Source organism: Mrakia frigida (genome assembly GCF_051309035.1).
Source record: "Mrakia frigida strain ATCC 22029 unplaced genomic scaffold BDY24scaffold_43, whole genome shotgun sequence".
NCBI lineage: Eukaryota > Fungi > Basidiomycota > Tremellomycetes > Cystofilobasidiales > Mrakiaceae > Mrakia > Mrakia frigida.
The window spans coordinates 26,851-54,703 of record NW_027481238.1 but is presented as its reverse complement, the minus strand read 5'-3'; the positions used below and the strand labels follow the sequence as shown (position 1 = coordinate 54,703).

The 27,853-nt window shown below is 54.3% G+C and overlaps 11 protein-coding genes across 11 annotated transcripts; 6 read left to right on the top strand and 5 right to left on the bottom strand.

The window, feature by feature from the left end:
- Positions 1 to 50: 50 nt before the first annotated feature.
- BDY24DRAFT_326241 (uncharacterized protein) lies at positions 51 to 218 on the top strand (the record flags this gene model as incomplete). Its single annotated transcript, XM_076637067.1, has 1 exon — positions 51 to 218. A coding segment is annotated over one exon (168 nt), but the record flags the coding sequence as incomplete, so codon positions are not given.
- A 220-nt stretch (positions 219 to 438) lies between these two features.
- BDY24DRAFT_402896 (questin oxidase family protein) lies at positions 439 to 2,936 on the bottom strand. The gene is made up of 11 exons (XM_076642295.1): positions 2,702 to 2,936; positions 2,519 to 2,545; positions 2,261 to 2,433; positions 2,094 to 2,187; positions 1,958 to 2,024; positions 1,832 to 1,878; positions 1,635 to 1,752; positions 1,405 to 1,556; positions 1,159 to 1,338; positions 837 to 1,080; positions 439 to 751 (listed from the first exon to the last, which is right to left on the bottom strand). The coding sequence occupies exons 1-11, from the start codon at positions 2,918 to 2,920 to the stop codon at positions 465 to 467; spliced, it is 1,608 nt and encodes a 535-aa protein (XP_076492677.1). The 5' UTR covers positions 2,921 to 2,936; the 3' UTR covers positions 439 to 464.
- Positions 2,937 to 3,121: 185 nt separating this feature from the next.
- FAA2 (medium-chain fatty acid-CoA ligase FAA2) lies at positions 3,122 to 8,182 on the bottom strand. Its single transcript, XM_076642294.1, has 27 exons — positions 7,996 to 8,182; positions 7,636 to 7,894; positions 7,356 to 7,389; positions 7,169 to 7,183; positions 7,012 to 7,083; positions 6,809 to 6,942; positions 6,601 to 6,721; positions 6,442 to 6,515; positions 6,355 to 6,364; positions 6,278 to 6,284; positions 5,932 to 6,191; positions 5,711 to 5,861; positions 5,610 to 5,622; positions 5,423 to 5,529; positions 5,281 to 5,339; positions 5,073 to 5,213; positions 4,939 to 5,006; positions 4,833 to 4,853; positions 4,733 to 4,751; positions 4,611 to 4,656; positions 4,488 to 4,530; positions 4,339 to 4,401; positions 4,137 to 4,259; positions 3,727 to 4,037; positions 3,579 to 3,648; positions 3,452 to 3,501; positions 3,122 to 3,379 (listed from the first exon to the last, which is right to left on the bottom strand). Exons 2-27 carry the CDS (start codon positions 7,741 to 7,743, stop codon positions 3,319 to 3,321), a joined length of 2,181 nt encoding a protein of 726 aa, XP_076492675.1. The 5' UTR covers positions 7,744 to 7,894; positions 7,996 to 8,182; the 3' UTR covers positions 3,122 to 3,318.
- BDY24DRAFT_402891 (uncharacterized protein) lies at positions 7,367 to 8,182 on the top strand. Its single transcript, XM_076642293.1, has 4 exons — positions 7,367 to 7,389; positions 7,636 to 7,724; positions 7,822 to 7,894; positions 7,996 to 8,182. The coding sequence occupies exons 3-4, from the start codon at positions 7,834 to 7,836 to the stop codon at positions 8,106 to 8,108; spliced, it is 174 nt and encodes a 57-aa protein (XP_076492676.1). The 5' UTR covers positions 7,367 to 7,389; positions 7,636 to 7,724; positions 7,822 to 7,833; the 3' UTR covers positions 8,109 to 8,182.
- A 1,022-nt stretch (positions 8,183 to 9,204) lies between these two features.
- Positions 9,205 to 10,415, bottom strand: RPL39 (60S ribosomal protein eL39 RPL39). Its single transcript, XM_076642292.1, has 4 exons — positions 10,386 to 10,415; positions 9,709 to 9,831; positions 9,576 to 9,598; positions 9,205 to 9,374 (listed from the first exon to the last, which is right to left on the bottom strand). The coding sequence occupies exons 1-4, from the start codon at positions 10,386 to 10,388 to the stop codon at positions 9,368 to 9,370; spliced, it is 156 nt and encodes a 51-aa protein (XP_076492674.1). The 5' UTR covers positions 10,389 to 10,415; the 3' UTR covers positions 9,205 to 9,367.
- A 2,470-nt stretch (positions 10,416 to 12,885) lies between these two features.
- BDY24DRAFT_345188 (alpha-amylase) lies at positions 12,886 to 15,454 on the top strand (the record flags this gene model as incomplete). The annotated part of the gene is made up of 10 exons (XM_076637586.1): positions 12,886 to 12,980; positions 13,220 to 13,390; positions 13,506 to 13,558; positions 13,686 to 13,779; positions 13,877 to 14,047; positions 14,131 to 14,349; positions 14,462 to 14,606; positions 14,693 to 14,863; positions 14,957 to 15,166; positions 15,245 to 15,454. The coding sequence occupies 10 exons, from the start codon at positions 12,886 to 12,888 to the stop codon at positions 15,452 to 15,454; spliced, it is 1,539 nt and encodes a 512-aa protein (XP_076492673.1).
- Positions 15,455 to 16,338: 884 nt separating this feature from the next.
- On the bottom strand, positions 16,339 to 19,282 carry BDY24DRAFT_214975 (WD repeat RBAP46/RBAP48/MSI1 family protein). The gene is made up of 10 exons (XM_076636533.1): positions 19,095 to 19,282; positions 18,529 to 18,635; positions 18,165 to 18,310; positions 17,792 to 18,020; positions 17,594 to 17,668; positions 17,415 to 17,493; positions 17,256 to 17,323; positions 17,030 to 17,156; positions 16,599 to 16,948; positions 16,339 to 16,507 (listed from the first exon to the last, which is right to left on the bottom strand). Exons 1-10 carry the CDS (start codon positions 19,176 to 19,178, stop codon positions 16,477 to 16,479), a joined length of 1,296 nt encoding a protein of 431 aa, XP_076492672.1. The 5' UTR covers positions 19,179 to 19,282; the 3' UTR covers positions 16,339 to 16,476.
- A 235-nt stretch (positions 19,283 to 19,517) lies between these two features.
- On the bottom strand, positions 19,518 to 20,505 carry BDY24DRAFT_418798 (uncharacterized protein; the record flags this gene model as incomplete). Its single annotated transcript, XM_076643898.1, has 4 exons — positions 19,518 to 19,566; positions 19,664 to 19,691; positions 20,168 to 20,348; positions 20,488 to 20,505. 4 exons carry the CDS (start codon positions 20,503 to 20,505, stop codon positions 19,518 to 19,520), a joined length of 276 nt encoding a protein of 91 aa, XP_076492671.1.
- Positions 20,506 to 20,678: 173 nt separating this feature from the next.
- BDY24DRAFT_402877 (uncharacterized protein) lies at positions 20,679 to 22,130 on the top strand. The gene is made up of 3 exons (XM_076642291.1): positions 20,679 to 20,838; positions 20,949 to 21,030; positions 21,304 to 22,130. Exons 1-3 carry the CDS (start codon positions 20,698 to 20,700, stop codon positions 21,957 to 21,959), a joined length of 879 nt encoding a protein of 292 aa, XP_076492670.1. The 5' UTR covers positions 20,679 to 20,697; the 3' UTR covers positions 21,960 to 22,130.
- A 230-nt stretch (positions 22,131 to 22,360) lies between these two features.
- Positions 22,361 to 25,232, top strand: UGA1 (4-aminobutyrate transaminase). The gene is made up of 12 exons (XM_076644876.1): positions 22,361 to 22,524; positions 22,713 to 22,832; positions 22,986 to 23,045; positions 23,141 to 23,294; positions 23,378 to 23,470; positions 23,581 to 23,702; positions 23,808 to 23,941; positions 24,069 to 24,121; positions 24,209 to 24,295; positions 24,400 to 24,564; positions 24,712 to 24,992; positions 25,116 to 25,232. Exons 1-12 carry the CDS (start codon positions 22,432 to 22,434, stop codon positions 25,200 to 25,202), a joined length of 1,449 nt encoding a protein of 482 aa, XP_076492669.1. The 5' UTR covers positions 22,361 to 22,431; the 3' UTR covers positions 25,203 to 25,232.
- Positions 25,233 to 25,683: 451 nt separating this feature from the next.
- Positions 25,684 to 27,725, top strand: BDY24DRAFT_444805 (uncharacterized protein; the record flags this gene model as incomplete). The annotated part of the gene is made up of 8 exons (XM_076644875.1): positions 25,684 to 25,880; positions 25,965 to 26,088; positions 26,157 to 26,228; positions 26,305 to 26,334; positions 26,455 to 26,526; positions 26,623 to 26,677; positions 26,835 to 27,017; positions 27,124 to 27,725. The coding sequence occupies 8 exons, from the start codon at positions 25,684 to 25,686 to the stop codon at positions 27,723 to 27,725; spliced, it is 1,335 nt and encodes a 444-aa protein (XP_076492668.1).
- Between the last annotated feature and the right edge of the window lie 128 nt (positions 27,726 to 27,853).

Here is a 27,853-nt window from a genome sequence, read left to right as displayed (position 1 = left end):
CCCGCCCCTTCCTCTCGCTCTCACAGGTCCAGGAAATCCTTCGAGGACCCGACTTTGCCAGCATCACCACCATCACCATCGCTCATCGTCTCGACTCTCTGCTTCATTCGACTCGAGTTCTGGTCATGGACGCAGGAAAGGTTGCAGAGCTCGATACGCCTGCGGCGCTGCTGGAACAGAAGGATAGCATCTTCTACTCGCTGGCTGAGCATGCTGGGTTGGTCGGAGGTGAGGAAAAGATCTAGGTTTCGGGCTTCGAACAGACAGCGGAAGGGCGGAGCGTCGAGTTTGTGGTTGTTTACTTTCTTTTGCGCTTCGAATAGATAGGAGATGATGAGGCCTGGTTGCGAGTAGTGATTTACGTAAACGTCAAAAGTATGCATACAAGTGAAGCGAAGGCTTATGAAGAAAGCAAGCGAGCAGCAGCAAAACAGATCGACCTCCACCAACCTCCCTCCTCTCTCTCACTTCCTCGCATCCCTCATCTCCTTCCATCCCTCATCCCAACCCAACGCAAACCTCCCCCAGCCCCCTCTCTCACCTCTCCCAGATCCCCATCCAGCGATTAACTCCATGATCATCCCTGCGATCCTGACGAAGACCGTTCCGTCGACGTCCTTCGTTCCGAGGATGGCCTTGCCGTTCTCGGAGGAAGGAGAAGTGTAAGGGAGCTCTCCAGGAGCAGCGAGTGCGAATTTGGGGAGGGATGCAAGATGTAGGAGGGTTCGAATGGATTTGGGAGTGTGGGAATCTGGAAACCGAGAAGAGAGGAGCGGAAGGAGATGTTAGTTCCAGCTCCGGACGCGTCGAGATCGAAGAAGACAAAGCGACCTCACCGTCCTCGAAAAGAACAGCTTCGACAACTGCACACCAAGGGTTCCCTTCCTCCTTCCCGCTCTCCTTCGAAGGAGAACTAGGGTGACTCATCGGGATCGAAAGATCGATGGTGGGACGACCTCGTGCGAGAGCGGTGTGCAGAGCGGCGAGGAGGTAGGTTTTGAGGAAGACGGTCTTGAGTTCCGCGGTCGGGAGGAGGGTGAGGATGGGGTGAACGAAGATCGAAGAGGTGAGGACGTGCATCTGATGGAGGAGCCGATAAACGAAGGAAACGTCAGAGGAGCGAGGGGAAAAGAAGGACAAAGAGGCGAAAGGACCAACCAAGAAGAAATCGATCACCACCTCCTTCCCCTTTCGACCAGTGCTTCCAGCTAGAAGAGCACCGAAAAGCATGAGCTCTTCAGATCGAGCGGTCTCCCAGTCGGGGGAAGAGGTCGAGAGATCCCAGAGAGACACGAGACGACGGAGCTCTTCTGCGTTCGCTCCGTCGAGGGCGTCGATCTAAGAGAAAAAGGGAGAGATTGGTTACAGACATAGAGAGGACACGTCGGAGAAAGATAGACTGACGAGTCGAGCGTTGATCATGGCCTCGGCGTCGTACGGTTTCATGCTGATGGCGGACGACGAGCAGAGCTGAGAGTAGACCTCCAGGGCCGAGAGTCCTTGCGATTTGGCTGGAGTGAAAGAAGTTGAGAGGTTGCCGAAGGTAGAGGAGATAACTGAAGTAGGTTGGATTGAAGAGTGGAAGTCAGGCTTTCGCTTCAAGTTGGGGTGAGGGGTTCGACGCGTCGACTCACTCGAGAAACCCGTGAGAGGATCCGACCTGTCCGAATTGTGAGGCCAGTTGTCAGGGAAAAGAGATCCGATTGTGTTGGCGTTGTGAACTGCTGTTTCGGCGAGACCTTCAGCGAGAAGCTGGGGGGCAAGAGGAATGAGAGTCTTGTTCGGGTGGGAAACGAAGGAACGGGACGATGAAGGGAAAGAGAAGGCGAACCAAAGGATCCGAGAACTCTGCTCCGTGTCCGATCTGGATGAAAGGGTCTAGGAGATGTGCAGAACGGGTCGAAAGTTAGAGGAGCTCGAGGTTGAGGAGACGCGCACGAGGAGAAAGAGGACAAACGAAGGACTCCGGCGACGAGACGAATGAGCATTCGAGGGCCCTCGGAGTTCTTGACTCCTCCCGCGTTCTGGTAGAGGTTTCACGCGATCGAGAGTCAGTTTGAGAAAGAAAGAAAAGCAGGACGACGTGAACTGACCGCGTCGCTGGAAAAGATGTACTTCTCCAGAGCCTCCTTCTCTCCAAGCCTCCCGATCTCGCTCTGAAAGAAGCTGAGGTATGAAGCGTATGCGCTGAGTAACACAAACGATGCTAAATCAGCTTTTCTTGCCTCAACGAGCGTCCTCGGCGACAGACCGAACTCACTCCGGCACCCCGACGAAATCCTTCCAGTTGCCTTCGTTGATCTCAGGAATCTCCTTCACTTTGGCTCCCCGCTTCCTTCTCTCCTCGGGCGAGAGAGGAACGAGCGTCTTCGATTCCCTGTCGTAGATGTTGGAGAGGAGGGAAGGGGAAGCGCCGAGGGAGAAGGCCGCGAGCTGTTAAATCGAGAAGGATGGAGGGAAGCGAGAGAGTGAACAGGCCGTTGGAGGAGAGAAGAACGGATACGATGAGTGAACTCACGAGGTGATGGGAGAGATGATTGTGAAACTGAGGGATGAAAGTATGGAGGACAATCAGAGGTCAGCTTCGAGGAAGGAGGGAGCTCAACGTCGAGCTCAACATCTCCTCCTTCCTTCCTTTTCCCCCTTCCTCCCATCTTCCTCCTCCATCTCGCCAGCTCTAGTGAGCACCCGGGAGACTCACGATGTTGTTCTTCTCAAAGATGTGGTGCTCTTTGTGATTCCTCTCGATGAGCTCTCGGACTTTCGATCTCGAGTCGAGCGTTGCTCCTGGCCAGGAAGGAAGCACGAGAGGGCTCGAAGTGACGGAGGAAGCGGTGGTGACCATGGTTCGGTTCAGGGTTGATGGAGAGAGTGGAGATTGGAGAAGGGAGAGAAAGAGAGCTTTGGGTCGAGAGAGCATGGGGGATGGAAGAGAGAGAGGGGGGCGAATCAGAAGATCGAGCTTTTGAGGTCGCGACGCTCGTCATGCAGGGAGAGGGGTACTAACCGAGAAAATCTTCGGAGAGCGCAATGTCATCTGAACCGATGGTTTCTCAGTGGACTTATTTCGAGCTCATTTCCTTTCCGTCCAACTCCAACTTGAGAACAAGATCGAACCGAGGTCAAGAGCGAGACGCGTCTCACCGTCTCTCCCTTCTCCCACCAAAAGTCTCGAAAGAAAGCAAAGCATGTCGTACCATCGTGTCAAAGAAACCCAACAAGCCCAGAACCCAGCCCAGAGCCGACCCCGTTTAAACCAGCAGAAAGCACAAAGCACAAAGCAAACGTAAACGCAGAGACAAAGAGAATTCTACCCGATTAGAGCTTGGACTTCGACTTGTGGTCGTCGACCACCGGCTCCTCACTCTCGTCGTAGGCACTAGAAGAGAAACGAAAAGGAAGAGTCAGTTGACCGTCGAGAGAGAAGAAGAGAGGGGAAGCGAAGACTCACATTGCGAGCTCTTTCTCGAAGTGTTTGGCGACGATGTTTCGCTTGAATTTCTGTTGGGTCGAAGGAAAACGAGAGGGTCAGGAGCTGCAGCACGTAGAAAAAGATAGGCGATGGAAAAGGGACGAACGAAGGTAGGAGTGAGGAGGTTATCAGGGAAAGGCTCGATGGTGAGATGAAGTCCCTTGACGTGCTCGTATCTGAACGACGGGGAAAGACAAAAGGATCAGCTCAGCTCAACCCAACTCGGTCCATCGAGAAGAGAATCGAAGACTCACCCCTGAAGTCCCTTCTCCCTCGCCAACTTCTTCAAAACCTTGACCATCTCGTTCCTCAGCTTCCTTCCCTCCGAGCTCTCGATGAAGTTCCTGAGATCGGCCTCGTCCTGGATCTCCTCGCTCAACTTCCCTCCGATCGACTTCTTGATCCACATCAAAGTCTGGACGGGGTCGACCACTCCGACTCCGACGAGATGGTTTCGAAGCGAGTCTCCGTGGAGGTAGAAGGACGAGAAGAGAGGGGAGAGGGAGTAGACTCCTTCGACGGTTTCGATGGCGACGTATTCTCCTTGAGCCAGCTTCATGATGTTCTGCGGAGTGAAAAAGAAAGATGGTGAGGCGTCAGCTTCGTGCAAGAAAAACGACGGAGAAGGACGAGAGAGAAGACGACGAGACGCGTCGAGACGCACCTTCTTCCTGTCGATGATCTTGAATCGACCGATAGGATCGACCATGCAGACGTCACCGGTGTGCAACCAACCCTCCTCGTCCAGAGCCTCCTTAGTGTTCTTGGGGTCCTTGTAGTAGCCGCTCTGTCGGGTTCGAAAGGAAGGAAAGTTTGTCAGCGTCTCCTGCGAAAGTGAGAGCAAGACGAAGGAAAGTAATACTCACGAAGAGGTTCACTCCCTTGACGCAGAGCTCTCCTCGAGGGAAAGGCTTGTCGTTGGAGGTGTACTACAGAGAGCGAAGAGAAGGGGAGCTCAGCGAGTGAAACGAACGGAAAGACGACGACAAGGAGGGGAAGAGGAAGAAGGACTCACGCCCATCTCGGGGATGTCGACGAGCTTGAACTCGTTGCAGACACTGAATTGAAGAAAACGTCCGAAGAAAACGTCGAGAGTTAGTGGACGAGACGAGGTGGAGGAGGAAAGGGTCCGACGCACCAAGGAGCTCCGATGAATCCAGTGGCTCCGGGATCGTTGGCTCGACCTGAATGGGGAGGAAAAAAGAGACCTTGAAGTCAGCAACGAGACGGAATACTACCAGGGCTGAGAGAAGAACGTACCCTTGCTACCGGTTCCGACCTGCGAAAGCGAAACGACAAGCAGAGCGCAAGAGTGAGTTCCAAGTTTCTACTTCTCCAGTTGATGGAAAGAAAAACTCACAGTCTCGGTCATTCCCCAACCCTAGATTCGAACGATAAGAGACGCGAGTTCAGCTTCGTGCGAAAGAAAGAGGGAGGAAGGAAAGAGCGAGTCGACCCGAACTCGCCTCGATCATCTCGACGGAGAAGCAGACCTTGAGAGTCTCGAACACGGCAGGCGAAATGGGAGCAGATCCTGTGAAGCAAGTCGTCAGCTTCGAAGCTTTGCCAGTTCAAGAAGGGACGAAGGTGAAGAGCTCACCAGAGGAAAGGTAAACGACTCGTCCTCCGAGCAAAGCTTGCAATTTCGAGAAGATCACTCGATCGTAGACAGCGTGGGTGTAGACTCCCGTAGCTCGGTAGTTGGCAATCTTGGTCTTGATGGCGTGGTTGAGGAGGTTTCCTGGAAAGAGGAGAAATCGTCAGTTCAAGGGAGACGAAAAGCGGGAAGAGGCAGAAGGGAGACCCACCCTTGATGCCTCCAGCGGACGCCTGAGCCATGATGGCAGCGTATATTCGGTTGAGGACCCTGTGAGAAAGAAAGGAGTTGATTAAGGTAAGATCAACGAACGAGAGACGGGAAGGGCGACGGGAGAAGAGATCTCGACTGACCGAGGAACCGAGCAGAAGACGTGAGGCTTCATGATCGCAATGTCGGCGAGCAGACGAGTAGAATCTCCTGTCGAGTAAGCAGCACATCCTCGGATGTAGACGGCGACCTAAAAGTAAGTAACAGAGCAGAGGAAAAGAGTGAGCGAAGGCAAGACTCGAAACGGAGGGAGACGCGACGAGGACGAACGAGATCGAGGAAACTGGTGGAAGAAAAGAGGAAGAGGACGTCAGTTCAATGCGTCAACGAAACCGAGTCAAATAAGTGTCGGGAAGGAAGATAAGACGTACCGAGCGTAGACGTGAGAGAGAGGAAGGTACGATGCAACGATGCACCCTCGCTCGGGCATTGCGCTCGCATAGGCGTTGGTTACAACGGCAGCAGCCATCGCACCATGAGTGAGCACGACACCCTTGGGGTTTCCAGTAGTTCCGGAGGTGTCTGAAGGAGCGAAAACCATTTTAATCAGCCCATTGCGACGCGTCTTCGAAAAAATCGCGGCGAAACTCACAAGAAAGAGTAGCGACGGTCTCAGGGAGAGGCAAGATGGGGCCAATGAGGTTTTCTTGTCCCATCTTTTTGAGCTCGTTCCAGTCTCCGATCCAGACACCGCTCTCCTTTGCCCAAAGTCGAGCCATCTCTCCCTCGGCTCCCTCGAGAGGCTCGTAGCAGACGACGGCCTTGACGGTGGGGACTTGGGGGAGAAGCTTGAGCATGGAAGGGAGATGGGCAAGGGAAGTAAGAATAATGGGGAGAGCGGCGTGGTTGGCACTGGAAGAGCAAGGGAGAGGGAAGAGAACGAAGGGTCAGAACGACGCGACGCGACCTTGACGTGGAAGAAAGGGGCAGAGACCTACACGTATTCTGGAGAGGCAAGAAGAAGGAATTAGTATCAGTGAGATTCGAGAAAAGCTATTGAGACGAAGAAGCTTACCAGTTGCTTGCTGAAGAGAGGAACGAGAGGAGAAGGGAGAAGGTCAGCTCGTCGTCTCCCACTTCTCCGGGGCGCAACTGGACTCACAGGACCGAGAGTATCGTAGAGAGCGACCGAGACCAAACTAAAAGCACCACAAGCCATATCGGTGATCTGCCACTCTGCGAAAGGAATGCGAAGAACGAGAACGGATCAGCCCTCTCCCGGCTCGACACGTCGGGAACGAGACGAGGAGGTCGAGCTCACCAGGTCGGTTTCCAGCCCAGATTCCTACTCCCCACCCTCCGTCGGTAGGAGCGTTGGGATCGATCTTCTCTGGGGTACCGAGAACTCCTGAACGAAGAAGATGGATCAAAGCGGAACCGATCTGGGAGTCAAGGTGAAGAGGAGGAAGAGTCGACGTTGATCAGCCAACGCGGGAAAGAGTGGAACCGGGCGAAGGTGTCGAGCTCACCTCCATCCTGGTCTTCTCGAGCTCTCCGTAGTTGATCCATTTGTACTCCTCAGCGTATCGAACAGGTCGCTCTCCCTTTCCAGAAACGACGGGGAGGTATCCGAGCGCGTTGTCGTCTGGGACTTCGTTGGTGACTGAGGAGACGAGAAAGAACGTATGAGCTTCGCTAGGAAGGTGAGGTGAAAGAGGGAAGTAGAACGAACCCTGCTTGACGAGTTCGTACAGAGTTCGAGGTTTGGGAGCTTGAAGCAGTTCGCTGGGGTTGGGCCAGATGGCTGAGGAAGCGGTGAAACGAACGAGAGGGTCAGCTTGGCTCCCGACTCGCGGGAAAGCCCAAAGGTGAAGGATGAGAAGACTTACTAGACCTGTAGTTACCTGGAAGAAAGCAAAGAAGAAAGACGAGCAGAGATGGTGAGCTTCAGCAAAACGAAAGGGTTCGACCCTTCTTCCTCCTCCCCAAGGGGTCTCCGCCGGTTGGCCTTGAGCTCTCCCTTCCTTCGAAGCCTAAAGAGCTCAAAAGTCTATGATAGAGGAGAGAACGACGTACCGGTCTGACCACTTCGTCGAGTCCCGGGAACTTCCTGTATCGATGGCCAAGCGTTCGGGCAGGACGAGGGACGCAAAGAGAACGAGGAGGAGGGCCGTGAAGGGGAGGACGTCGACAGGGAAGGAAGGCGAGAGTTTCAATCAAAGTTGAAGATGAGATAGGGAAGAATGTAGACGAGAAAAGGGTCAGTATGAGTTTCTTTCTTGTAGAAGCAGAGAAGAGAGCCAAGGGAGGGAGGGAGAGGGAGGGAGGGAGGGAAAGAGAGAGCTCGAGAACGAACGGCTGCTTGAGGTTGTGAGAAGTCCCAATCTGCTGGGAACTTGCCGTACAGGGCCTCGGTAGGGATAGGATCCCGAGCTGGAGTGAAGACTTGGTTGTAGAAGGGCATGGTTGAGAAGAAGGTAGAGATCGGGGTGAGTGGGGGTCGGGAGGGAAGAGAAGAAAGCGACGATCTCCTGATGCAGACCTCGAGGCGCTTATGGGCTATCCGGAATCCGTTCCGGCGAGCTGTTTCCCATTGTTCAATATATATTTCTTGCCTGTTTTCGAAGGAGCGAAGGGTCATCAAAAGAGCGTCAGCCTAAAATCTTCTTCTCATCAAAAGGGAGAGGGAGAGGAGAGGCGGGAAAGGAGAGCTCACCTCGTTTCTTCCTTCCTTGCCCCCAAACGCTCACTCTCCCCTTGATTCTGTTTCTTTCGACGCACGTCCTCCTTTTCTCAAAGCCCTCCACCAAGACTCGATACCTCCTGTGAGCTCATCTCCTTCTACGCTCTTGCAGGAATCGATGAGCTTCAGGTTCAAGTCCGAACTGACCTCGTCCCTCCTCCTCTCTCTCTCTCCCTCTCTCTGTCTTTTTGGACCCTCTCTCTCCCGCTACCTTCTCGTTCCCTCAAACTGTCACCTTACCTGCCCTACATGACCTCCCTTCTCACTCCTCCCGACTTCTAAACCTTGAAGACCAAGCGAGGCAGTGAACAAGCGGAGGTTCGTCGCATCCCGTCCTCTTCTCGGTGCGTGCCTTCGACCAGAATGACGGGAGGTCGATACGTTTCTTACGACGACGGGGCTCGAGCAAGGGATGCGAATCTTGGATCGAAGCTTTTTTTTGTTCGGAAGTTGTCGGCTCTCTTTTCAGCTTGCTTTGACGTCTCGGTGAGAGATGGGAGGAGGCTGAGAAGAGATCGCTTTTTGCTGCTTCGTCGGGTTACCAGATGAGCTGGTTCCTGACTGGATGTACTCCCTACGGAGCTCAGCTACCAGATTGCGTAGGGGATGTTCACGAGCTCGGGTCGTTCGCTCTGCTCACTCTCGACGTTTCAGAACTGCGACGCGTCGAAAGGAAAGCGGTTTGATGATGGCAACGACGCTGGAGGTCTGGTAGTCTAGTTCCTGCATTGGGGACGAACTGTCAGGTGGGATCTGAGACCCGAACTCTGTGTTTGGGATCGAGAGAAAGATACGGGACGACGACGAACGCGTTCTCACGTCGCTCTCCCTCTGCTCGTCGCTGCAGTTCAGGAATCGAACTTCGACACACAGCATCGGCGAGCTCTTTCAAAGATGAACGGCCGATGCCCACAGCGTGGGGAGGTCTCGGGAAGAGGAGCGGGAAGGAGAGGAGGGAGGGGAGGCGACGACGACGACGACCGAAGTTTCAGTCGAAACATCAAAGCTCAAGCTCAACATCCCTTCCCTTCCTTCCCTTCTTCGCCGGCTTCTCGCACTTCGGCTCAAACCTCTCTCTTTTCCTCTCACCACCTCTCCTTCCATCTCCGCTCGCTCTCGCTCTCCTCGTTCGTCCCAACTCACTCGACTCTCCCTTCCTTTCCCGACATCGTCTTCGCTCGTCTCGTCTCTATCCAACCGTCGTCATGAGCATAGCAGCTTCGGTTCCCCACGAGTAAACGAGTATCCCGACGGTCCGTCGAGTGCCCTTCGAAGAGAGAGAATCCACCACGCCCACGACCGACACACCCCAAAGCTCCTCGACCCTTTCGTACGCGCGAGGCGTTTAAAGGCTGTGTGGTGGGTGATGTTCGAGCGAGGGAGTTGGTAGGTGAGGGAGTTGTTGAGGGTTGGGTGAGAAGAGAGAGAGAGAGAGGAAGGAAGAAGGGGAGGAAGGGAAGAGAGGTCAGTTGGTGAGCTTCGAAGGGAAGGAAGGTGAAAGCTCGAGCTCGAGCCGGAGCTGAAGCTGGAAGAGCACGGAGTTAAGTACGAACTTGAGCTTGGTCTTCCTCCAATGCTAGAGGAGGGGAAGAAGTAGAAGCGGGAGAAGGAGAGTCAGCGGTCTGTTTCTTCGAGCGAGAACGAGGTCGAGGTGAAGCGAAGGAGAAACGGGTTGGTTGAACTCACTCTCCTCTTCTTGTTGTACTGGACCTTGGTGTCGGCCTTGAGACGGAACCACTGGGGGATAGGTCGGTTCTGTCGTCCGGCTTTCGCAAGACGGGTCTTGATTCGGAAGGTCTTTTGGGAAGGCTGAGAGGGAGAGGAGGGAACGAGGGAGGGAGAACGGAGTCAGTGTTCGTTTTGAGGTCGGATTGGATCGAGCGAAAGGGTGTGCTGGTGGAGATTGGCGGGACGAGAAGGACGAGGATGGTCGTATGGGGTGAGAGGAGAGTACGAGGGGAGGTGTTGGTGAAGCGAGGGGAGGTGGATGAGTCCAAGGGAGCGGGAGGGAAGGGCGAGGAGGCGAGGTCCGTTTGAGGAGAAGGGAGGAGAGGTCGAAGGAGGTTGGAAGTTGATGGGGATGGATGAAGCTGTAGGATCGTAGGTTCTCCCTCTATAGACCTGACTTCTCCACCAACGTATCCTCCTCCTCCTCTACTGTCCATTCCCTCAACTCTACGAGCTCGACCTCTTTCTCGTCGTCTCCCTACCTCGTCCCAAGCTCGGATTCCTCCTTCTCCTTCCCTTCTTCCTTCGCTCCCTCGTCCGTTCGTGGACGGATTTCCTTCGTTTTTTGAGTGACGTGATGTAGAGGGGAGGGAGGAGGTGAAGGTGGGTGTGGTGTGTATGCTGCTGGAACGTACCATCTTGGCGAAAAAAGTGGCTGAGAGACAAGAGGGAAAGAGGGAGGCCTTGAAAATCATCGACTCATTTCAACCAACCCGCAGTTTCTCTCGTGTCCTGAAGAGACTCCCTCTTCCTTGTTTACCTTCCAACCAAAACTCCTGCTCTTCTTCTCAACCTCTTCGTACTCTGCTCACTTTTCTTTGACATTCTGCTTTTCCGTTTGCTCGCTCGAGAAGGGAAGGAGGAGGAGAGCGCGAAGAAGCGAGCTCGCCCCCTCCCTCTTCTTCTCCTCCTCTCTTCTCTTCGTCCATGTCTACGATCTTCTCTTTCAAACCTCTCTTCTATCACTTTCCTTCTGTTCCTCTCTTCTCGGCGCTGTGTTGTTGTCGGGGTCGGAAGGAATGTGGGCTCAGCCGAGTCACCTTTTTCTCTCTCCCTGAACGAAGGACGAGTAGATCGATCTTCGTTCTCTCCTTCCCTTCTTCCTTCTGCTAGATCGCCCGTGTATTTTGCTCGCTTCCCCTGTTTCGAGGATCGTGATCCTCTCTTCCTGCGCCCACTCCTCTGGTCCAGGTTGGAAGAGAGGCCTACCTTCCCTCTGACGGAGTCGTCGCAAATCGAGAGGTCACTCCATTCGCCTTTCTCTTCTTCCCCTTCCCTCTTCTCACCCGTCTTCGCGTTGCTGAGGAGACCTGCGGCTCCTGTGCTCTGTTGGCATCTAGTCGTCACTCCTCTCGATGTCTTTCGGACGAGTAGAAGACGAGGCGAACGAAGCAGTCGATCCGACTGCAACTCGACGCGACCTCTTCTTTCTTTCTTCGTTACCGTGCCGTTCTCCTCTCTATTTGGGATGTTTCCCTCGATGCATTCGATCGAGTTCCTCTTCTTTCACTCCTGCTTACCTTCCTCTTCTTTTCTTGCTCTCTGCTCGTCCAAAAAGCTCGACGCGTCCGATCTTGTTTCCCCCTTTCCTTCTTTGCCTCCTCGTTCGATCCCGTGTACCATTTCCATTTCCTCGCGATTCATCTCAGTTCTCTCTCTTCAGTCTCTTCAGATTGAGACCGAAAAATCGTGAGGAAGTGAGAATTTCACGAGTTTCGGACTTGGACTTTGCAGCAGCGAACGGACGCGCTTCGAGCAAAAGGGGGGGGAGGTTTCCTTGCCTCGGTATGAGCTTCTCGCAACGTAAACTCGAACGCTTCGGCTCTATTAGGATTGTGATTCTTGGAGCTGAGAGCCAAGCCGTTTGTGTTGCGAGTTCTCATTCACGAAGCATTGGTCGGGAGTCGCAGGGTTCGCCCTTGATTGCGCTCATTCTCCCACGAGTAGACTTTGCTTTTGGATACCCCTCCTGGGATGTCGAGTGAGGATCCCTCTAGAGGGGAAAGTGTTCCCTTGAGGAGGGATCTGGACCCGTCCTCTCCAGGAGTCGATGACCTTGCCTGCACAAGTTGACCTCCTTCTTTCTCCCTCGTCGCCTCTCATCCCTTCGTCCTCCTCGTGCGTATCTTTTTCTTCTTCACCGCTTCACCTTCTGCATCCAGCCGAGGCAGAAGAGCGATGCGTTGAAGGAGAACAGACAGTTTGCACGCGTCGCTGGAGTTGCCGGACCTCTCCTCGACCCGTCCCCTCCCCACCCAAGCCCGTCTTTCTGCGTCAAGATCCGACACGATCCGAGCTGAGAATCTCGGCGTGCATATCTTTCCCTCCAAGCGAGCTTCGTTCCAGCAAAAACGCCTTCGACAGACGCGTTTTCGTGAACGATCGAACAGCGAGTAAGGCTACGTTGGGTTTCTCTCTTGCTCCTTCTCCTACCTTTCTACAGGTAAAATGGAGGGTTAAATTTGCAGCTCATGAAGATCTGTCTCGCCTTACCTTTTGTAGATCGAGTTTCATGGAGTCCCGATTTCATTGAGGGAACGAGGACTCTTGCACATCCCTCGATGAACTGCGTCGACCTCTCGGCTTGAGCTCCGTTTCTTTTGTTTTTCCCTCCCTGCTTCTGCCTCTCCCCAACCAACCTTCACCCCGCCCTCCCTTCCTCTCTCTTCCGCTCTCTCTCCTTCTCCTTTCCCCTCGCCATTTTGAACTCTTCCTCTACTTTACACCCGCCCACGCCTCGTTCAATACACCGAACTCCTTACTAGCTCAGGTTATCTCCTCCTTGGAAAAGAAACAACACCCACGCGACCTCCTTCCTTCCTCCTCGCCCTCGCTCTAATACTCCAAGCGGACACCTCCCTCCCACTAACTACCCCTTCACGTTCACTCACCTCGTATCCTACCAAAAACCTTCCCTAAAACTCAAGCACACGCTCCTCCAATCGATTCAGCCCACCCGCCTTCGACCTCCTTCCCTCCTCCTTCACCATGTTCACCTCCTTCACTTCTCCTTCCTCCTCCTCAACAACACCTCTCGACTGCTCATCCTCCTCATCCTCCTCGTCGTCTTCGCCACGGTCCTCGAAGCGACCTTCAAGCCGTCGGAAGAAGTCGTCGTTTCTCTCGTCGAAATCGATGGTCCTCTCGTCCCTGCTCGTCCTCGCAAGCGGACTCGTTGGAAGCGTAGAGGCTGCTACCAGAGACGAATGGGTTGGAAGGTCGATCTACCAGTGAGTCTAGTCTCCTTCTTCTTGCCTTTCAGTTGAGCTAGGAAAAAGAACGCTCGACCTCCTCGTCCTTCAGCCAGCCATCCTGTCTCCCTCGACGAAACCTTATATCCCTTTCCCTCCCTCCGCCTCGCGCTTGCCTTCCGCCTGCTGTATTTTTGGGGGACCTACCAACTGCGAAACCGTTTGTTCAAGAGAATACAGATTTGCTGACCTCTTTGCTGTTTTCTTCTTCCTCGCAGGATCCTGACGGATCGATTCGCTCCTCCCTCCGACACCGCTCCTGCTCTCACCACCCCTCTCGCTGAAGTCTGCGACGTCGACGCTCAGACCTGGTGCGGTGGAACTTGGAGGTCGATCATCGACAAGCTGGACTACATCCAGGACATGGGAATGACCGCTATCTGGATCTCGTGTGTCTCGTTCTTCAAAGGGAGAGAGGGAGGAGGGCGTTTCTCAAGAACCGAAGAAGATCGAGTTTTGACGCCTCGTCGGCGGTTTCTCCTTGCTTTTCTCGTCCACCTACAGACCTGTGCAGCAGAACTACGATGGTCTGACCGAGTACAACTTTGCCTACCATGGTGAGTGAGAGAGATCCAACTTCGTTTCGCCGGCTAAGCGTGCCGCGTCAAGGAGACAATGGGGAGCTCTCTCGCTGACTCTTCCGCTGTCTTCTTCCCCTCGTATCGTTTGCGATTCTTCCTCCAGGCTACTGGGTCACCGATCAACGATACCTCAACCCTCGATTCGGATCAGCTGAGGATCTTATGGATCTCTCCGACGCTCTGCACGATCGTGGAATGTTCGTCGTTTCCCTGTCCCCGTCTCCCCCTCGAAGTCGAGAGCCGACGTAGCTGACTCTCCTTCTTCCTCTCGTGCACGCAAATTCATCCTCTCAGGTTCCTCATGGTCGATATCGTCGTCAACAACGTCCCCTCGACGGACGACCCGGAAACCTCTGTCATCACTGGAGAGACTCTCGCCGCTCACAACCTCTGGTTCACCGATCCTGCTATGTACCACCCTTACTGTGCTGTCGACTACAACAACGCTACCTCAGCCGAGTACTGGTAGGTCTCTTTCGGATCCTCTCTCGCCTTCTTGCTCAAATGCTGAACGCGTTCTCTTCTTTGTTTGCTCGTCTCGATCATAGCTGGCTCGGAGACCGAAAGCTCGCCCTCATCGACGTCAACACTGAGCATCCTACCGTCGTCACTCAGTTCGAGATCTGGATCAAGGACTTCGTGAATACCTACAAGATCGACGGTCTTCGAATCGACGCTGCGAAGCACGTCCCCGAGGGCTTCTGGCCTCCTTTCTGCGAGTCTGCTGGCGTGTTCTGCATCGGAGAGGTGTTTGGAGAGGATCTTCCGTGAGTACCGAGACTTTTCAACAGGCTGGAACTTTGGGGTCGAGCACGGTAGGGGGGACGAGAGGAGTCGAGACGAGGCCGAAGTGCTGACGACCTTCCTTTCTCTCCCCAGTACTGCCCTTCGATACGCCAACAACATGGATGCGATCATGAACTACCCCGTGTACTTTGGAATGATGGACGCTTTCCAGCTTCCTGGACCTGCGAACATCTCGTCCCTCGTCGAAGCGATGACTGGAGTTAACAACACTTTGCCCGTTCGTTTCAAACCCCTCCTTCTCTCGAGCTCTAAACTTCCAAGCTGACATCTTTCAACTCCGGCCTTCTCTTTCTCGTTGAACAGGATACCCACGCCCTTGGAACCTTCATGGAGAACCACGATCTTCCTCGATTCGCTAACACCACCGTCGACCCTCAAAGCATCTTCACCGCTCTCGCTTTCACCTTCGTCACTGACGGTATCCCCATCGTCTACTACGGTCAGGAGCAAGGCTTCCACGGAATCGCTGATCCTGTGAGCATTCCTTTCCCTTTTCCTTCGACCTCCTCCAGAGGGACGCGTCGAACCGACCTCGAGCTGACTCTCGCTCCCTTCTTCCTCCTTCAGTCCAACCGAGAACCGCTCTGGCCTTCGAACTACGAGAACACCACTACCGTTCAGAGGATCGGAGTCCTCAACTCTGTTCGTGCCTGGATGAACGAGACCGGAGCCAACTGGCGAGGACAGACCTTCAACGCGGCTTCGGCGACTATTCTCTCGAGCGACGACAAGGCTCTGGCCATCAGGAAGGGACCTATGCTCAGCATCTTGACCAACGTGAGTGCTTAAGTCGGTTTGTTTCACTTGTCGCAAAGAAGCGTCGAATTGACTCGACTTTCCTTCGAACGTTTCCAGCGAGGATCTCCTCCCGTCAACGAGTCTTTCGCCATCTACGACTCTGGATGGGACAAGGACACCGTTCTCATCGACATCTTCAGTTGCGAGGAGTTCATCGTCGGATCTGGCAACTCTTTCGTCGTCAACTACGGAGTCCGAGGAGGTCGACCAGTCGTTCGTTCTCTCTTCTCTCCCCGCTTGGTTCTCCCCTGCTCGACTCGAGGCTGACTCCATTCGGCTCTTTTTCTCGCTTTCGAATAACAGGTTACTCTTCCTCTCCAACTCCTTAACGGATCCGGAATCTGTACCACCCTTCAATCAGCCATTACAGCAACCTCCGTCATCGACGCCAGGCCTTCATCCGCCGTCGAATCGATAACCCACCTCTCCCTCCTCGGAGCCCTTCTCGCAGGAGTGGGAGGCGTAGCGAGCGTCTTCTTCCTCTAGATCTAGCATCACTTTTGCTGTTTTCCCCTCGCAACATAGATCTAGATCTTCCGTAAACGGAAACCCCTTGCTCGTTCGTTGGTTGTTCGTTTCGCCTTTTGCTTCGCTCCCTCCTTTTTGCATTTCCCGTTGGACTATCGCTCTCCCCTCCTCTTCCCCTTCCTTGCTTGCTGTTTATTCTTTCTTGGTATCGGTAGTATCTCTCTCCGTCGTCCGCTCTTTCTATCCTTCTTGCTTGTACTGCTGTAACTCCCTCCTTCCTCGCCTTATCTATCGGTCTTGACCTTATCATCAAACACACCCACCCCTAGCTTTTATCGAGTTATCCTCTACTTGCCTTCCGACCTATTCTTGCCTTCTTCTTGGCTGGCCGCCCTCTTGCCCTCTCCGCTTTCGTTTTCGTTGTTTATCTTTCCTTCGCTTCGCCTCGCTCGTTCGGTCTACCTTCGTTCTTTTCGACAACTCACTCGTTTTTTTCGCCAACTGCCCCACATTCGTTATTTCGGATTGACTTGATTCTTGATTGATGTAACTCTACCGCTCAAATCTGGGTCGAGAAAGGGAAAGGAAAGAGAGAGGAAGAGGACGGACGCGTCGGTTCTGGCCGTCGCCGTCCTCCTCCCTTCTTTCGACCTTTCTTTGAAACCCAGGCCCATGGTAAGAACTCGAACGGAAGGTGATATAAGAACCACACATGAAGATCCAAAAAGCACTAGACAAAAAATGAGAGAAAGAGAACCTCGAACCTCGAACGAGCTTCCTCGACGCGAGTCGACTCGCCCTCCGACGACGACTTCCTGCCTCTACTCGAGATCATCCATCGACACGTTGATGCTGAAGACGGAAAGCAAGAGATAAGAAAGGAGAAGAGAGAGTCAGTGAACGGAGAGGCAGAGCAACGACGACGCGTCTCTCAAAAACTCACTCCTCCCCAGCATAAATATTCTGACTAGGCTGCCAAACCATCACGATGTTATCCTCCGCCGTCGTCGCCATCGTCCACGGCAACGTCGGACTCCAACTGATATCCCCGGGCTTGCTAGTATGTCCTCCATGCACGAACAGCAACTCGGGAGGTCCGTCGTCCGCGTCGTCGGGGGTCTGCTCCTCCCCGATCTTGGAGATGTCCCAGATGTTGACTCTTCGATCGGAGGAGGAGGAGGCAAAGACGGTTTCCGAGTGGGGGGACCAGGCGAGTTGGATGACCTCGTCGGTGTGGGATTCGAACGAGTGGAGTTTGGTGGAAAGGTTTCGGAGATCCCAGAGGGCGACAGTCTGGTAGAGGGAGAGAATGGAGGGAAGGAGAGTTAGCGGGGAGAGGAGTGAGAAATAAAGGAAAGGCGGAACGAGACGAACCTTGTCTCCCGAAGCGGTGAGAAGAAGGTTGGGAGACGAAGGGGAGAACGCGACGGCGTTGATCTCAGCCTGGTGGGCTTCGACCTGGTGCTTGGGCTTGGAAGATCCGTCCTCCCTCGTGTCCCAGCTGCATCGTCATCGTCAGAGATGAAACGGAAACGCGTCAGTCGTCTGAAGCCTTCGCCAAAAACGAGACGCGTCGAAAGGACGAGGAAGGAGAACTCACATCATGAGCTGCCGATCATCTCCAACGGAAGCGAAGAGGTAGTCCGACTCGTTGTGCCACGCGACGTCCTACAAGCACAAAAGAGGAAACCACAGAAGAGAGGTCAGCTCGTCGAGGGAGGAGAGGCGACGAGACGAGACGCGGTTGGTCGAAACTGACCTCGACTATCGAAGTGTGACCTCTGTAGACGTTGAGAGGATCGATCGAGTTGTTGGCTTTCGAGTAGCCGTTGATGTCCCTGTCGAACGAAAGCAAGTCAGAGAGTGAAGTGGGATCAGCTCGAGAAGGAGGAGGTTCGAAGAGACGAGACGAAGGAAGGTAGAAACGCAAAGACTCACCAATGGCAAACGGTCGTATCCTCTGAAGCACTCAACACATGACCCGACTTGACGGGGTTCCAGCTCAATCCGTAACTGCAAAGAACAACCCAAAGAACGAGACAGTGTCAGCCAGCTCTTAGCTCTCCTTTTCTCCCTTCTCATCCTCCGCCCTCCCCTCTCCCTCCCAAGCCCAAAGACTCTTCGCACTGAACTCACCCCTCCTTAACTTGTCCCTTCAACCTAATATCCGGCCTGCACACCCCATCCGCCGCGGGTTCACTCGCATGCTTGGTCCTGTCGAACACGTAGACGTCTCCCGAGACGGTCTTGGTCGCGAGGAGGTTGGGGTTCTGAGGCATGTAGCGAGCTCGGTTGATCTCTCCGTCGTGAGGGATGGACTGGATCGTTTTGATACGAGCGTTGGCTAGGGTTGGAGCGGAGAGTTCTGTGGGTGTGGGTGGGGAAGAAGGAAGGGAGGGAAGGAAGGAGAGGTGAGTTGCGAGCTTCAATTTGGATCGCTCCTTCCTTCCTTCGTTCGAGACGACGGGTCGAGGTGGAAGTTTGAGAGAAATGGGATCGTCGTACTAACCTCCCTTCTCATCATCGTAATCAGCGAGCTTTCCCTCGACGGCCTTGGGGATCTGGATGGACGCGATGATGAGGTGGTCCTGAGATTGGCCGGACGTGTGGGTTCCGAGGAGAAGTCGGTGGATGGTGTAGTCTGCTCCTGGGGGTCTGTGGGCGTTGAAGTCAACAAGGGACGAGGCGGGAGCAACCAGAGAGGATAGAAAGAAGAGAAGACGGCGTCAGATTCGAATCGAACGTGTCGAGTCGAGCTCGAGGAGTAGAGGGAAGGAAGGAGGAGCATCACGTCCTTCCTCGACTTCTTCTCCTCTCGTCCTCGCTCCCTCCCATGAACCCAACCACCTTCGAAAAGAAGAGCTCCGACTCACGACTCTACATCGGGGAACCATTGACAAGTAAGGGAAGGCCAGGTCATGGCGTGGGTGAGGACGGTGTCGTAGAGGAAGGGCGTGTTCTTCTTCCAGATCTTGTACTCCTGCAAGAAACCAAGCGACGAAACGAGAGAGGGTCAGTCCCGAAAGAACATCCAGAAGAGCGAAAATCTTCGTTGTAGAACTGGAGATGACGGGCGAGGAGGCGGGAGGATTGAGAGGCGAAGGAGGAAGGGAAGGAAGGGAGAAGCTCGCGAAGGAAGGAGGAACGACGAGGTCTCTCGTCCCTCTTTTGCTTCCTCCTAGCTCGTCTTCAGCAGCAGAGAGCGCATATCCTTCACGAGGCGCAATAGCACTACGAAATCCAACCACCTCGACCTCCTCTTCAGTTCGCTCTCCTCGAGCTCATTCGCGTTCGTTCCTCCTTCGCCTCCTTCGCCACCTCCCTCCTTCCCTTCAAACTCCTTCCCACCTCTTCTCCACGGCATCCCTTCTCTCCCTTCGAGCCCTCAGTAAAGACGATCGCATACACCCGGAAGAGTTGACAAGAACGCTGTACTAACCTCATTAACGACCTGGTTCTCCCCGGAAGGATCAATCTCGAGATCGTCGTCGTTCACTTCGATCGCGTGCGAGGAGGAGGCCATCTCGGAGCTCTTCGTCTAAGCAGGTAGTAGAGTTGGAGGTGGAAGGAGAGGAAGAGGTGGGTGGGTGGATGGAGGATGGGCGTTTGGAGGGTTGATGGATGTTGAACGTTGAACGAGAGGAAGGAGAGTCGAGAGACGCGTTCGGACGGACGCAATTTCGTCCTGCCCTCTCTCCTTCCTTTTCCTTTGCTTTTCCCTTTTGTTCTTTTCAAGAGGAGCCTATGCGTCTGTATGCCGTCCCGAGAAACATTCTTAATGAGTATGTAGAAAAAAAACCCTCTTCTCCTCGCTCCTCTGCCCAACCAAACCAAACCCTTGCGATCCGAACGTTCCGCTTCCTTAAGCCGATCCAGCAGTGGCCCACTCGACGTACTTGTCCAGGTCGAACCTGAGCACGATAACGAAAAGCGAAGGGGAGGGTTAGTTTGAGTGAAAGGAGGAGGAGGGGAGAGGAAGAGAGAGGAGAGGATGGGATGGGAACGAACTTGGGGTCTTCGGGGTCGGAGATGGGTCCTGTTTGAAGCAGCGAAGGAGAAGAGAAGGGAAGATGGTTAGCGGTTGAATTGATTGCGAGGAAGAGAGCGATGGTGCTGAAGTGGTGTCGTGAGAGTTTAAGGGATTGGGAGGAAGGCGAAGAGGAGGGAAGGAGGGAGATGTGAGGTCGCTCGCTTCGGAAGAAGAAGGGCAGGAGGGAACGAGAGGTTGACAAGCTCGAGGGAGCTCGTAGGAGACCCAGATCTCTCTAGCAGCGTTCGAATGGGGATCTGGGAGAGCTCCTACATCGTCCTGAGCGACTCCCATCGACCCAGGGTCGAGGTAGAGGGAGGAAACGACCTCGGACCAGATCCCTCCTTCTCTTCCCCTTCCTCCGTTCTCGTTCAGCTCGACACCCCCGGCTCCCTTCCTCCCTCTCGCCCATCCCATCCTTCTCCACCGTGCATATACAACGATAGAGAGCCGCTGTAGAAAGAGAGCTCTGCACGACTCACCCTCGACCTTCTTCCCCTTGTTGGCGAGCTTCTCCTTGTAGAGGTGGTGCGCATGCTCGATCTGGGCGGTCTGGAAGGCGTTGTGTCGGAACTCGAGCGTGTGGTCCCACTGCTTCTGAAGAGTTCGCTTGTGAACGATTCCGTAGGCGATACCGGAGACGAGAGCGGTCCACCGAACAACCTGCAGGAGAGGGTGGGAACAGAGAGGAGGGAGGAAGGGAAGAAGGAGAGGGAGGAGTCAGCTCTGTGGTGAAGGAAAGAGACGCTCGTTCGACTGGAAGAAGGCTGGGTTTCGAGAGAAACATAGAGCTGAGCCTCACGTTGAGAGCCGAAGACATTTTTAAGAGAGAGAAAGAGAAAGAGAGAAGGGAAAGGGAGAGAGAGAGAGAGAGAGGGACGAGGTCGAGGTTGGAGGGTGAAAGAGAGCTCGGGCTTTCCTTCCTTGTCCTTGACTTGGCCGTCTCAAAAGCATTACAACCATCCTTACCTAAGTCTCGCCCCGTCCTTAACCCCCCAACGTCCACCACGCCATGTCCTCCTCTACCGCTCAAACCGACGAACTCGCCTTCGTTCAAGCTCAAGTCTCTAAACTCGCTTCGCTCCCCGTCCAGTACGACGACGACTTTGTTTCTCCAGAGGCGAACAAGCCTAGGAAAGCTCAGCTTGTAGATGTACGTTCATCTCCTCTGGCTCCTTCCCCGTTCTTTGCTTCCTTTCATGCTTCGTTCTTTCTTTCTCGATAGACGCTGACTCTTCTAATGATTCGGATCGAATGTATTAGATCCCCGTCACTCCTCTGCCTGAGAAGAAGAAGGAGATCCTGGAAGGAGAAGGGAGTAGCAGCGGAGGAGGAGCATCGTCAGGTGAGTTGAGCTCGCTCGTTCCTCCTTGTTCCGTCTTTTCTTCTCTTCTTATTTGTTCTCCGATATCGAGAGCATACGACCTCGAGGGTTCAAGAAGGAGAACGTTCAGCTTCTTCTCTATTCATCTCCTGGAAACTCTCTCCCGAAACGGCGTACAGCCCATCAGACGGTCTCGGTTGCGACGTCTCCCTTCCCCTCCCCTCTCACTCCTCTCTCTTCTTCCCTCCTCCCTCTGAAGACCACCTCTTGACTCCTCTTCTTCGTTTCTTACAGACACCATCTCCCTCACTATCAAATCCCTCAAACCGCCTCTCACCTTCAGCCTCCCTGCCGTCTCCCTCTCCGACACCATCGCCTCCCTTAAGGATCTCCTCCTCTCCACGTACCCTTCAACAGCGCCTCCTCCTTCCCATCAACGACTCCTCCTTAAAGGAAAGGCTCTCGCGGATACTAAACTTCTTAAGGAGTACATCTCCAGCTCAGGAGAGGCGGTCACGTTGAACTTGATGGTCAAGGCTGGGTGGATTCAGCCCTCTTCGTCCGACGCGGCTGCTCCCTCGACTTCTTCCCTCCCAGCAATCAACACTTCCATCCCAGCACCCACCACGCCCGAAACCCAAACCGCCGGAGGTTCTCCTTCTCGCCCCTTAACGCCCATCCCAACCCTCACCCTCACCCCTTCGCCCGATCTCAACTCCTTCCACACCCACCCGACGTCCACCTCGCCGTCCCACTCCCCTCACGCGACGCTCGCCAACCCGAAGTTCTGGGTCGAGCTCCTGGCGTTCTTGAAGGGGAAGTACGCGAAGGAGGAGGAGGCGGAGGCGGCATGGGAGACGTTCTTGAGGAGTCAGAAGGGAGGGATGAGCCCTGGCGAGGTGGCGATGGCGAGGGATGAGACGGGGGTGTTTGGGATGGGAGGCCAGTAGGGATAGGTGATTTTGGGACGGGAAGGGGGAGAAGGCCGGCGGGAGGGAAGGAGAGAGGGAGGACGCGTTCGGGGAGAGGAGGAGGAGGAGAAGAGGTTTTACTGCAACGTAGCTACCATACCACTCACTCTTGATTTTTGCGCTACACATGAACATCTTTACGACTCTTAACGACCTTTCTCTCGCTTTTCCCCTCCCTCGAGGGTCTCGGGATAGAGAAACGAAAAGACGCGTCTCTCCTTCGATCTCCCTTCGCTTCGGCTCTCGGACCCGTCGTCGTTTCGTCTTCAACCTCAACTCGTCTTCAAAATCCTTCTCCGTTCTTCCCTCACTCCCTACTGTCCAAATCCGTCTCTGGATCTTGAAATCAGCTAGTAACCCGCGGGCAGACTCGGGCGCTAAACCACACTCGAATCTCGAACCTCGTCCAACCCTCAACTCCCACCATCTCATTCAATTATTCCGCAAGAAAATGACCACCTTCAACGCCCAAACGCTCTTCCCCAACCAACCTACGGCTCCTTCAGTCAAAGTCGCCCATCCTGGTCCTGAGGCGAGCAAGATGGTGAGCTCGAGTTCTTTCCCTCCCCTTCTTCCTTTCCGTTATCTCGTCCTTCCCTTCCTTCAAACGATCTTCGTTCTCGTTCGAGCTCGGACTCAGAAGCATAGGGTATAGGAGAAGCTGAACCGACTTACTGACTCGCTCTCTCGTACCGGCTTTCCTTTCCTTTCCTCGTCGTTCGTTCCTCTCAGATCAAAGACGCTTCCACCATCATCGACTCTCGAACGTACGCTCTCGTTGGGGACTACGACAAGTCCGAGGGCAACTACCTCGTCGATGCGGATGGGAACGTGTTGCTGGATGTGTTTGCGGTGAGTTCCCCATCGAAGGAACCTGGCTTGGGAGAACGAGGGAGGGAGGAAGGGAGGAGGAAGGGAGGGAGGAGGAGGACGAAGCTCACCACTTTCTCTGACTCGCTCGCTGCTGCCGGCTTTCTTCGCTTTTTTCGTTTGGGTTTGATGCAGCAAATCGCATCCATCGCCGTTGGATACAACAACCCTGCTCTACTCGAACTCGCTTCTACTGTTCGTACTCAACCTCATTCGAAGCTCAAGGGAAAGGAGATCGTCGAGCTCACCCCCTTCGTCGCCCGCGTTTTGCTCTTCCCTCCCCTTTGCAGCGAGAATTCCAAGTAGCCGTCACCAACCGACCCGCTCTCGGTTCCTTCCCTCCCAAGCAGTGGTACGAGTGGCTCAAGACTGGGTTGATGACCGTTCAGCCGAGGGGAGGACTGGATCAGGTTGTCACGACTTTGTGCGGGTCGAGTGCGAATGGTGAGTCTCCAACGAGGCTGAGAGTCGGTTTGGTTTGAGTATGGGAGCTGATCAGGGTGTTTTGCTGGTTGGTTTGTTCACAGAGAACGCCTTCAAAGCTTCGTTCATGGCCTACAGGGCGAGGGAGCGAGCGTTGGATTCGAGCAAGCCTGCTGGGTTCACGAGCGAGGAAGTTGGTGAGTCTGGCTCGCTTTCTCTCTCTCTCTCTTCTCTCTTCTCTCTCGTAGATTATACGAAAGCAGAGACTTATCTTGTTACTGCCTTTCGTCTCTCTGTTCATCATCAGACTCCTGCATGCAGAACCAACTCCCAGGATCCCCAGCTCTCTCGATCCTCTCCTTCACCTCTGCTTTCCACGGACGTCTCTTCGGTTCGCTCTCTGCTACGAGGTCCAAGGCTATTCACAAGGTGAGTCTCACCAGACAACTCTCCAATTTGTCTCGGTGCTTCCTTCCGATGTGAAGGAAGAAGGAACGAAACCGAAACTGACGCGACTCTTGCTTTCGTCCTCAGCTCGACATCCCCGCCTTCGACTGGCCAGCAGCTCCCTTCCCTGAGCTCAAGTACCCCTTGGAGAAGTACGAGAAGGAGAACAAGATCGAGGAGGAGAGGTGTTTGAGCGAGGTCGACAGGATTATGGGAGAGTGGTGAGTTGATTTGTGACTTTGGACGACGACGCGTCGAGAGCTCGACGAAGGGCGAGCCTCTCTTCGCTCTTTCGGGATCACTGACGTGTCGGGTTCCTTTCTTTTGACGTGATGTTACGATGTACAGGAAAGTCAAGTCGCCCGTCGCTGCTGTGATCATCGAGCCTATTCTCAGCGAGGGTTCGTTCCCGCTTCCGTTCCGTTTTGTCTCTCGTCTCTCACAAAGCTCACCCTGTCCTTGGTTCGTTGTTAACTTTTTTCGATCAGGTGGAGACAAGCACGCCTCCCCAGCCTTCTTCAAGTCCCTCATCGCTCTCACTCACAAGCACTCTGCTTTCTTCATCGTCGACGAGGGTTCGTTTTCGTCTCTTCCTCTTTCGTCCTCTTTCTTTCCTTTCTTCGCTTTCTTCTCGCTCTCAAATTTCTCCGGCTGACTCCCCATGTCGACTCGCTCTCAGTCCAAACCGGTTTCGGAGCCACCGGACAGTTCTGGGCTCACGACAACTGGGGACTCGTCGAAGGACAGGACGAGTTCCCCGACTTCGTTTCCTTCTCCAAGAAGGCTCAAGCGAGTGGGTTCTACCACCGAAAGGAGACAACGCCTACTGAAGGATACAGGAACTGTTCGTATCGTCTCCCTCCCTTCTCCCTTGCATATCTCTCTTTCTTTCGTCGTTCAGGTCGACGCGTCTCGTCGTACTCTCTCTCTCTCGTCGCTGACCCCCTAAACTCACTCCTTCCTTTGCGTTCTCCTCCCTTCGCCCAAACAGACAACACCTGGATGGGCTCCCCAACCTCCGCCCTCCAAGCTCGAACCATCATCAACTTCATCAACCAGCACTCCCTCCTCTCCCACACCTCCTCCGTCGGTTCCGCCCTCTTCGACTCCCTCCAGACTCTCTTCTCCTCTTTCAAAGTCGTCGAGAACCTTCGAGGGAAGGGACGAGGAACGTTCCTGGCGTTCGACTTCAAGACTCCTGCGTTCAGGGACGCCTTCGTCAAAGGGATGCGAGCGAGGGGAGTGTTGATCGGAGGGTGTGGAGAGAGGACGGTGAGTTCTTTCGTTGAGTTGACGTTGACCTTGATTTTGAGAGTTTGGCGTTGAGTTTGCTGGGAGAGAGGGAGGTGGGGGTCAAAGACGAACGCTGATCGATTCTTTCTGCGTGTCGAACAGGTTCGACTTCGACCGATGTTGATCTTTGGGGAGAACGAGAAGGAGATTTTGTTGAAGGCTATGGAGGGAGCTTTGGAAGATCTTTAAGTAGGATGAAAAGATGACGATTTTTCTTACTGGTTGGTGGTAGGCAAGGTGATCGTGCGAGGGGAGAAGCCTCGCAGCCCAACGGCCACGTCCCTCTTCCGCACTCCTTTCCTTTCCCTCTAACCCAGCCATAGGATCTCTACTACGCGTCGACGAATCCTCAGCTCTCAATTTGCAGATTTACCCTCCTCCTACTGTTTTGGGGACGATCTGAAACCGCAGGGCAAAGCAGAGTCCTCCCTTCGCTCGACCCTCCTTTCGCCTCGCCAATTCAAGTCAAAACCACTTCCCCACTTCACTCTCTCGAGGTTCAGGGACCTCGTCGGGGAGTTTCTGGAGAGGTCGGAACTTTGTCTTTCACAACTTTTCAGCCCGACCTTGAACCTGACCCTCAACCAGAACAGACGATCCCTCCGACTCTTCCTTTCCTCCTCCTCACTCTTTTCGCTCTCCCTCTCACCCTCTCCCTCCCTCTCGAACTATGGGTTGGGGTTTTGACTTCCCCTTGCTTCCTTCACCTTCGCTCACTCTTCCCTTCCTCGTCCTCACCATCCTTTCGCTCATCACGACCAGCTTCACCCTCCTTTTCGTTCTCTCCTTCGGTCGGGATGCTGCCCATCCCGTTCTTCTCTCCTTTCTGCTTTCGTACCTGATCTATCTCGTCGGAGGGTCACTGGTGTACGTCATTTCTGCTCGTTCGAAGACGGTCTTGGGCGGTTTGAGGCAACGGCGAGCTCACACTCCCCTCTTCGCTTTTCTTAGATCGATTCAACAACACGGACACATCACCGTCTTCCCAGAGTTCACGATATGCCTCGTACAAGGATCCATGATGGAAGCTGGATCTCCAGCTTTGACTGCTGCAGTGTCTGCCTTCAACTTCTCAGTGAGTCGCGACCGATCAAAGACGTTCACTTCTCCCCTTTGATCCCGTGCCTGAATCTATTCTTACAGCTCTGGGTCTCGATGCAGGACGTCTCGAAGCGACTCACGGCCTTTGTACGAAGCAGATTGGGAACCTTTGTCGTGAGCTCGAACTTTCTTCCCTCCTCTTTTTGCTACGACGCGGGCTGATCGGCGTTCGTCCCTCGCTTTTCTTCAGCTCGTCGCTTTTCCGTGGGCTATCTGGATCGTAATTTTCTCTTTCTGCATCGCTGCGAGTAAATTTCCTCGAGGCGCTCCTCTCCTTCAGACTAAAGCGAGCAGCAGCTGAGACGTTTCACTTTGCGCTTCCTTTTCTCGAACAATCCAGACGGGCCTTAAGAGACGCGAGACTGTCTATCTTCACGAGCTCTACTGTGTCGTACACCTGGAGGAGCTCTCGGTGAGTCCCTTTCTCTTACAGGCTCACCATCTTCTCCCATCCCTTCGATTCCGACACGATCTGACCTCTCGACGCATTTCCTTCCTTACCGAGCAGAAAGCCCGATTTTCTGTCTCTCTCATCTTCATCATTGCGAGCATCTTGTTTGCCGGTGAGTGGTTCTTGTCTCTTCGGGACGCCCTTCCTCATCTTCGCTGACGGACGCGTCCTCTGAAAGTCCGACGCGACGTCGACGTCCCTCCCCTCATCGGTAGCCTTCATTGTAGATCTGATTATTTCTTTCCCCTTTTGCTCGACTTTGCGTTCAGTCGCCATCTCCATCCAAGTCTTCCGAAACTACGGCAAAACCTCGAAGGACGACCGTCGGGCATCGCTGAAGATGGTCGCAGAGGCATGGGGACTCGCCCTCTACCTACTTGTACTCTCGCTCCTGGTAGTCCGAGCAAAGACTGCTCAGTCCAGTGTGGAGGCGGATCTAACTGCTGTCGCTGGTACGTTCAACTTCTGCCTCATCCTTTTCCCTCGACGCGTCTCGACTTTGAGATCCTCGACTGACCTCCTTCTCTTCCTTCGCTCTCTCTTTCGCGTCCGTTCTAGGTGGGATTTTCATCCTACTCCTTGGGAACCAAGTCAACCTCTACGATTCCACGTCCTGGAAGGTCAAGATCTCCAACCTCCGAACCAACCTCTCCACCCTCCCCGCCCCTCGCACCTTCCTTCCCTCCCGCTCCAACTCTAAAGACCACCACCCTCGTCAGAACAGCCTCTCAAGCCTAGGGCGATCGATTCTCTCTGGACGGACGATTGGACGAGGACGCGCTTTGTCGAAAGGGACGGTTCAAGGTCGAGGCGACTCCTCCACGACACTGACGGGGAACGAGATCCCGGAGGAGTACGGAGGCGAAGTGGATCTGGAGGACGACGGGGGTAGCAGGAGATCGGCTAGAAGCTCCATGAAGCGCACTTCGTTCAGCGGGGACGATGGGAAGGACACGGATCTCGAGGTGGATCAACTGTCCTTCTCGTACGCTCGAAGCGATCGGACGATGGGGGACGAAGAGATCGGGCTGGATGTTTTGGAGGGGACGGGGAAGAAGAAGGAGAAGAAGAAGACGATGCAGATCAAGGTGGAGGTGCAGGAGCTGAGCGAAGCGATGGAGACGGAGCAGTTGTCGAAGGCGAAGAGGGTTTATCGTTGATCTGTAGTCTTGTTTTGATTGTGTTAGTACGATAGAGGGCATTCATAAAGTCTCAAGCTACTCCGCTGAGACGAGTTGATACCGAGAAGGTACAGAGGGAGAGTGAAGGCGAAAGAGGAAAGACCGAA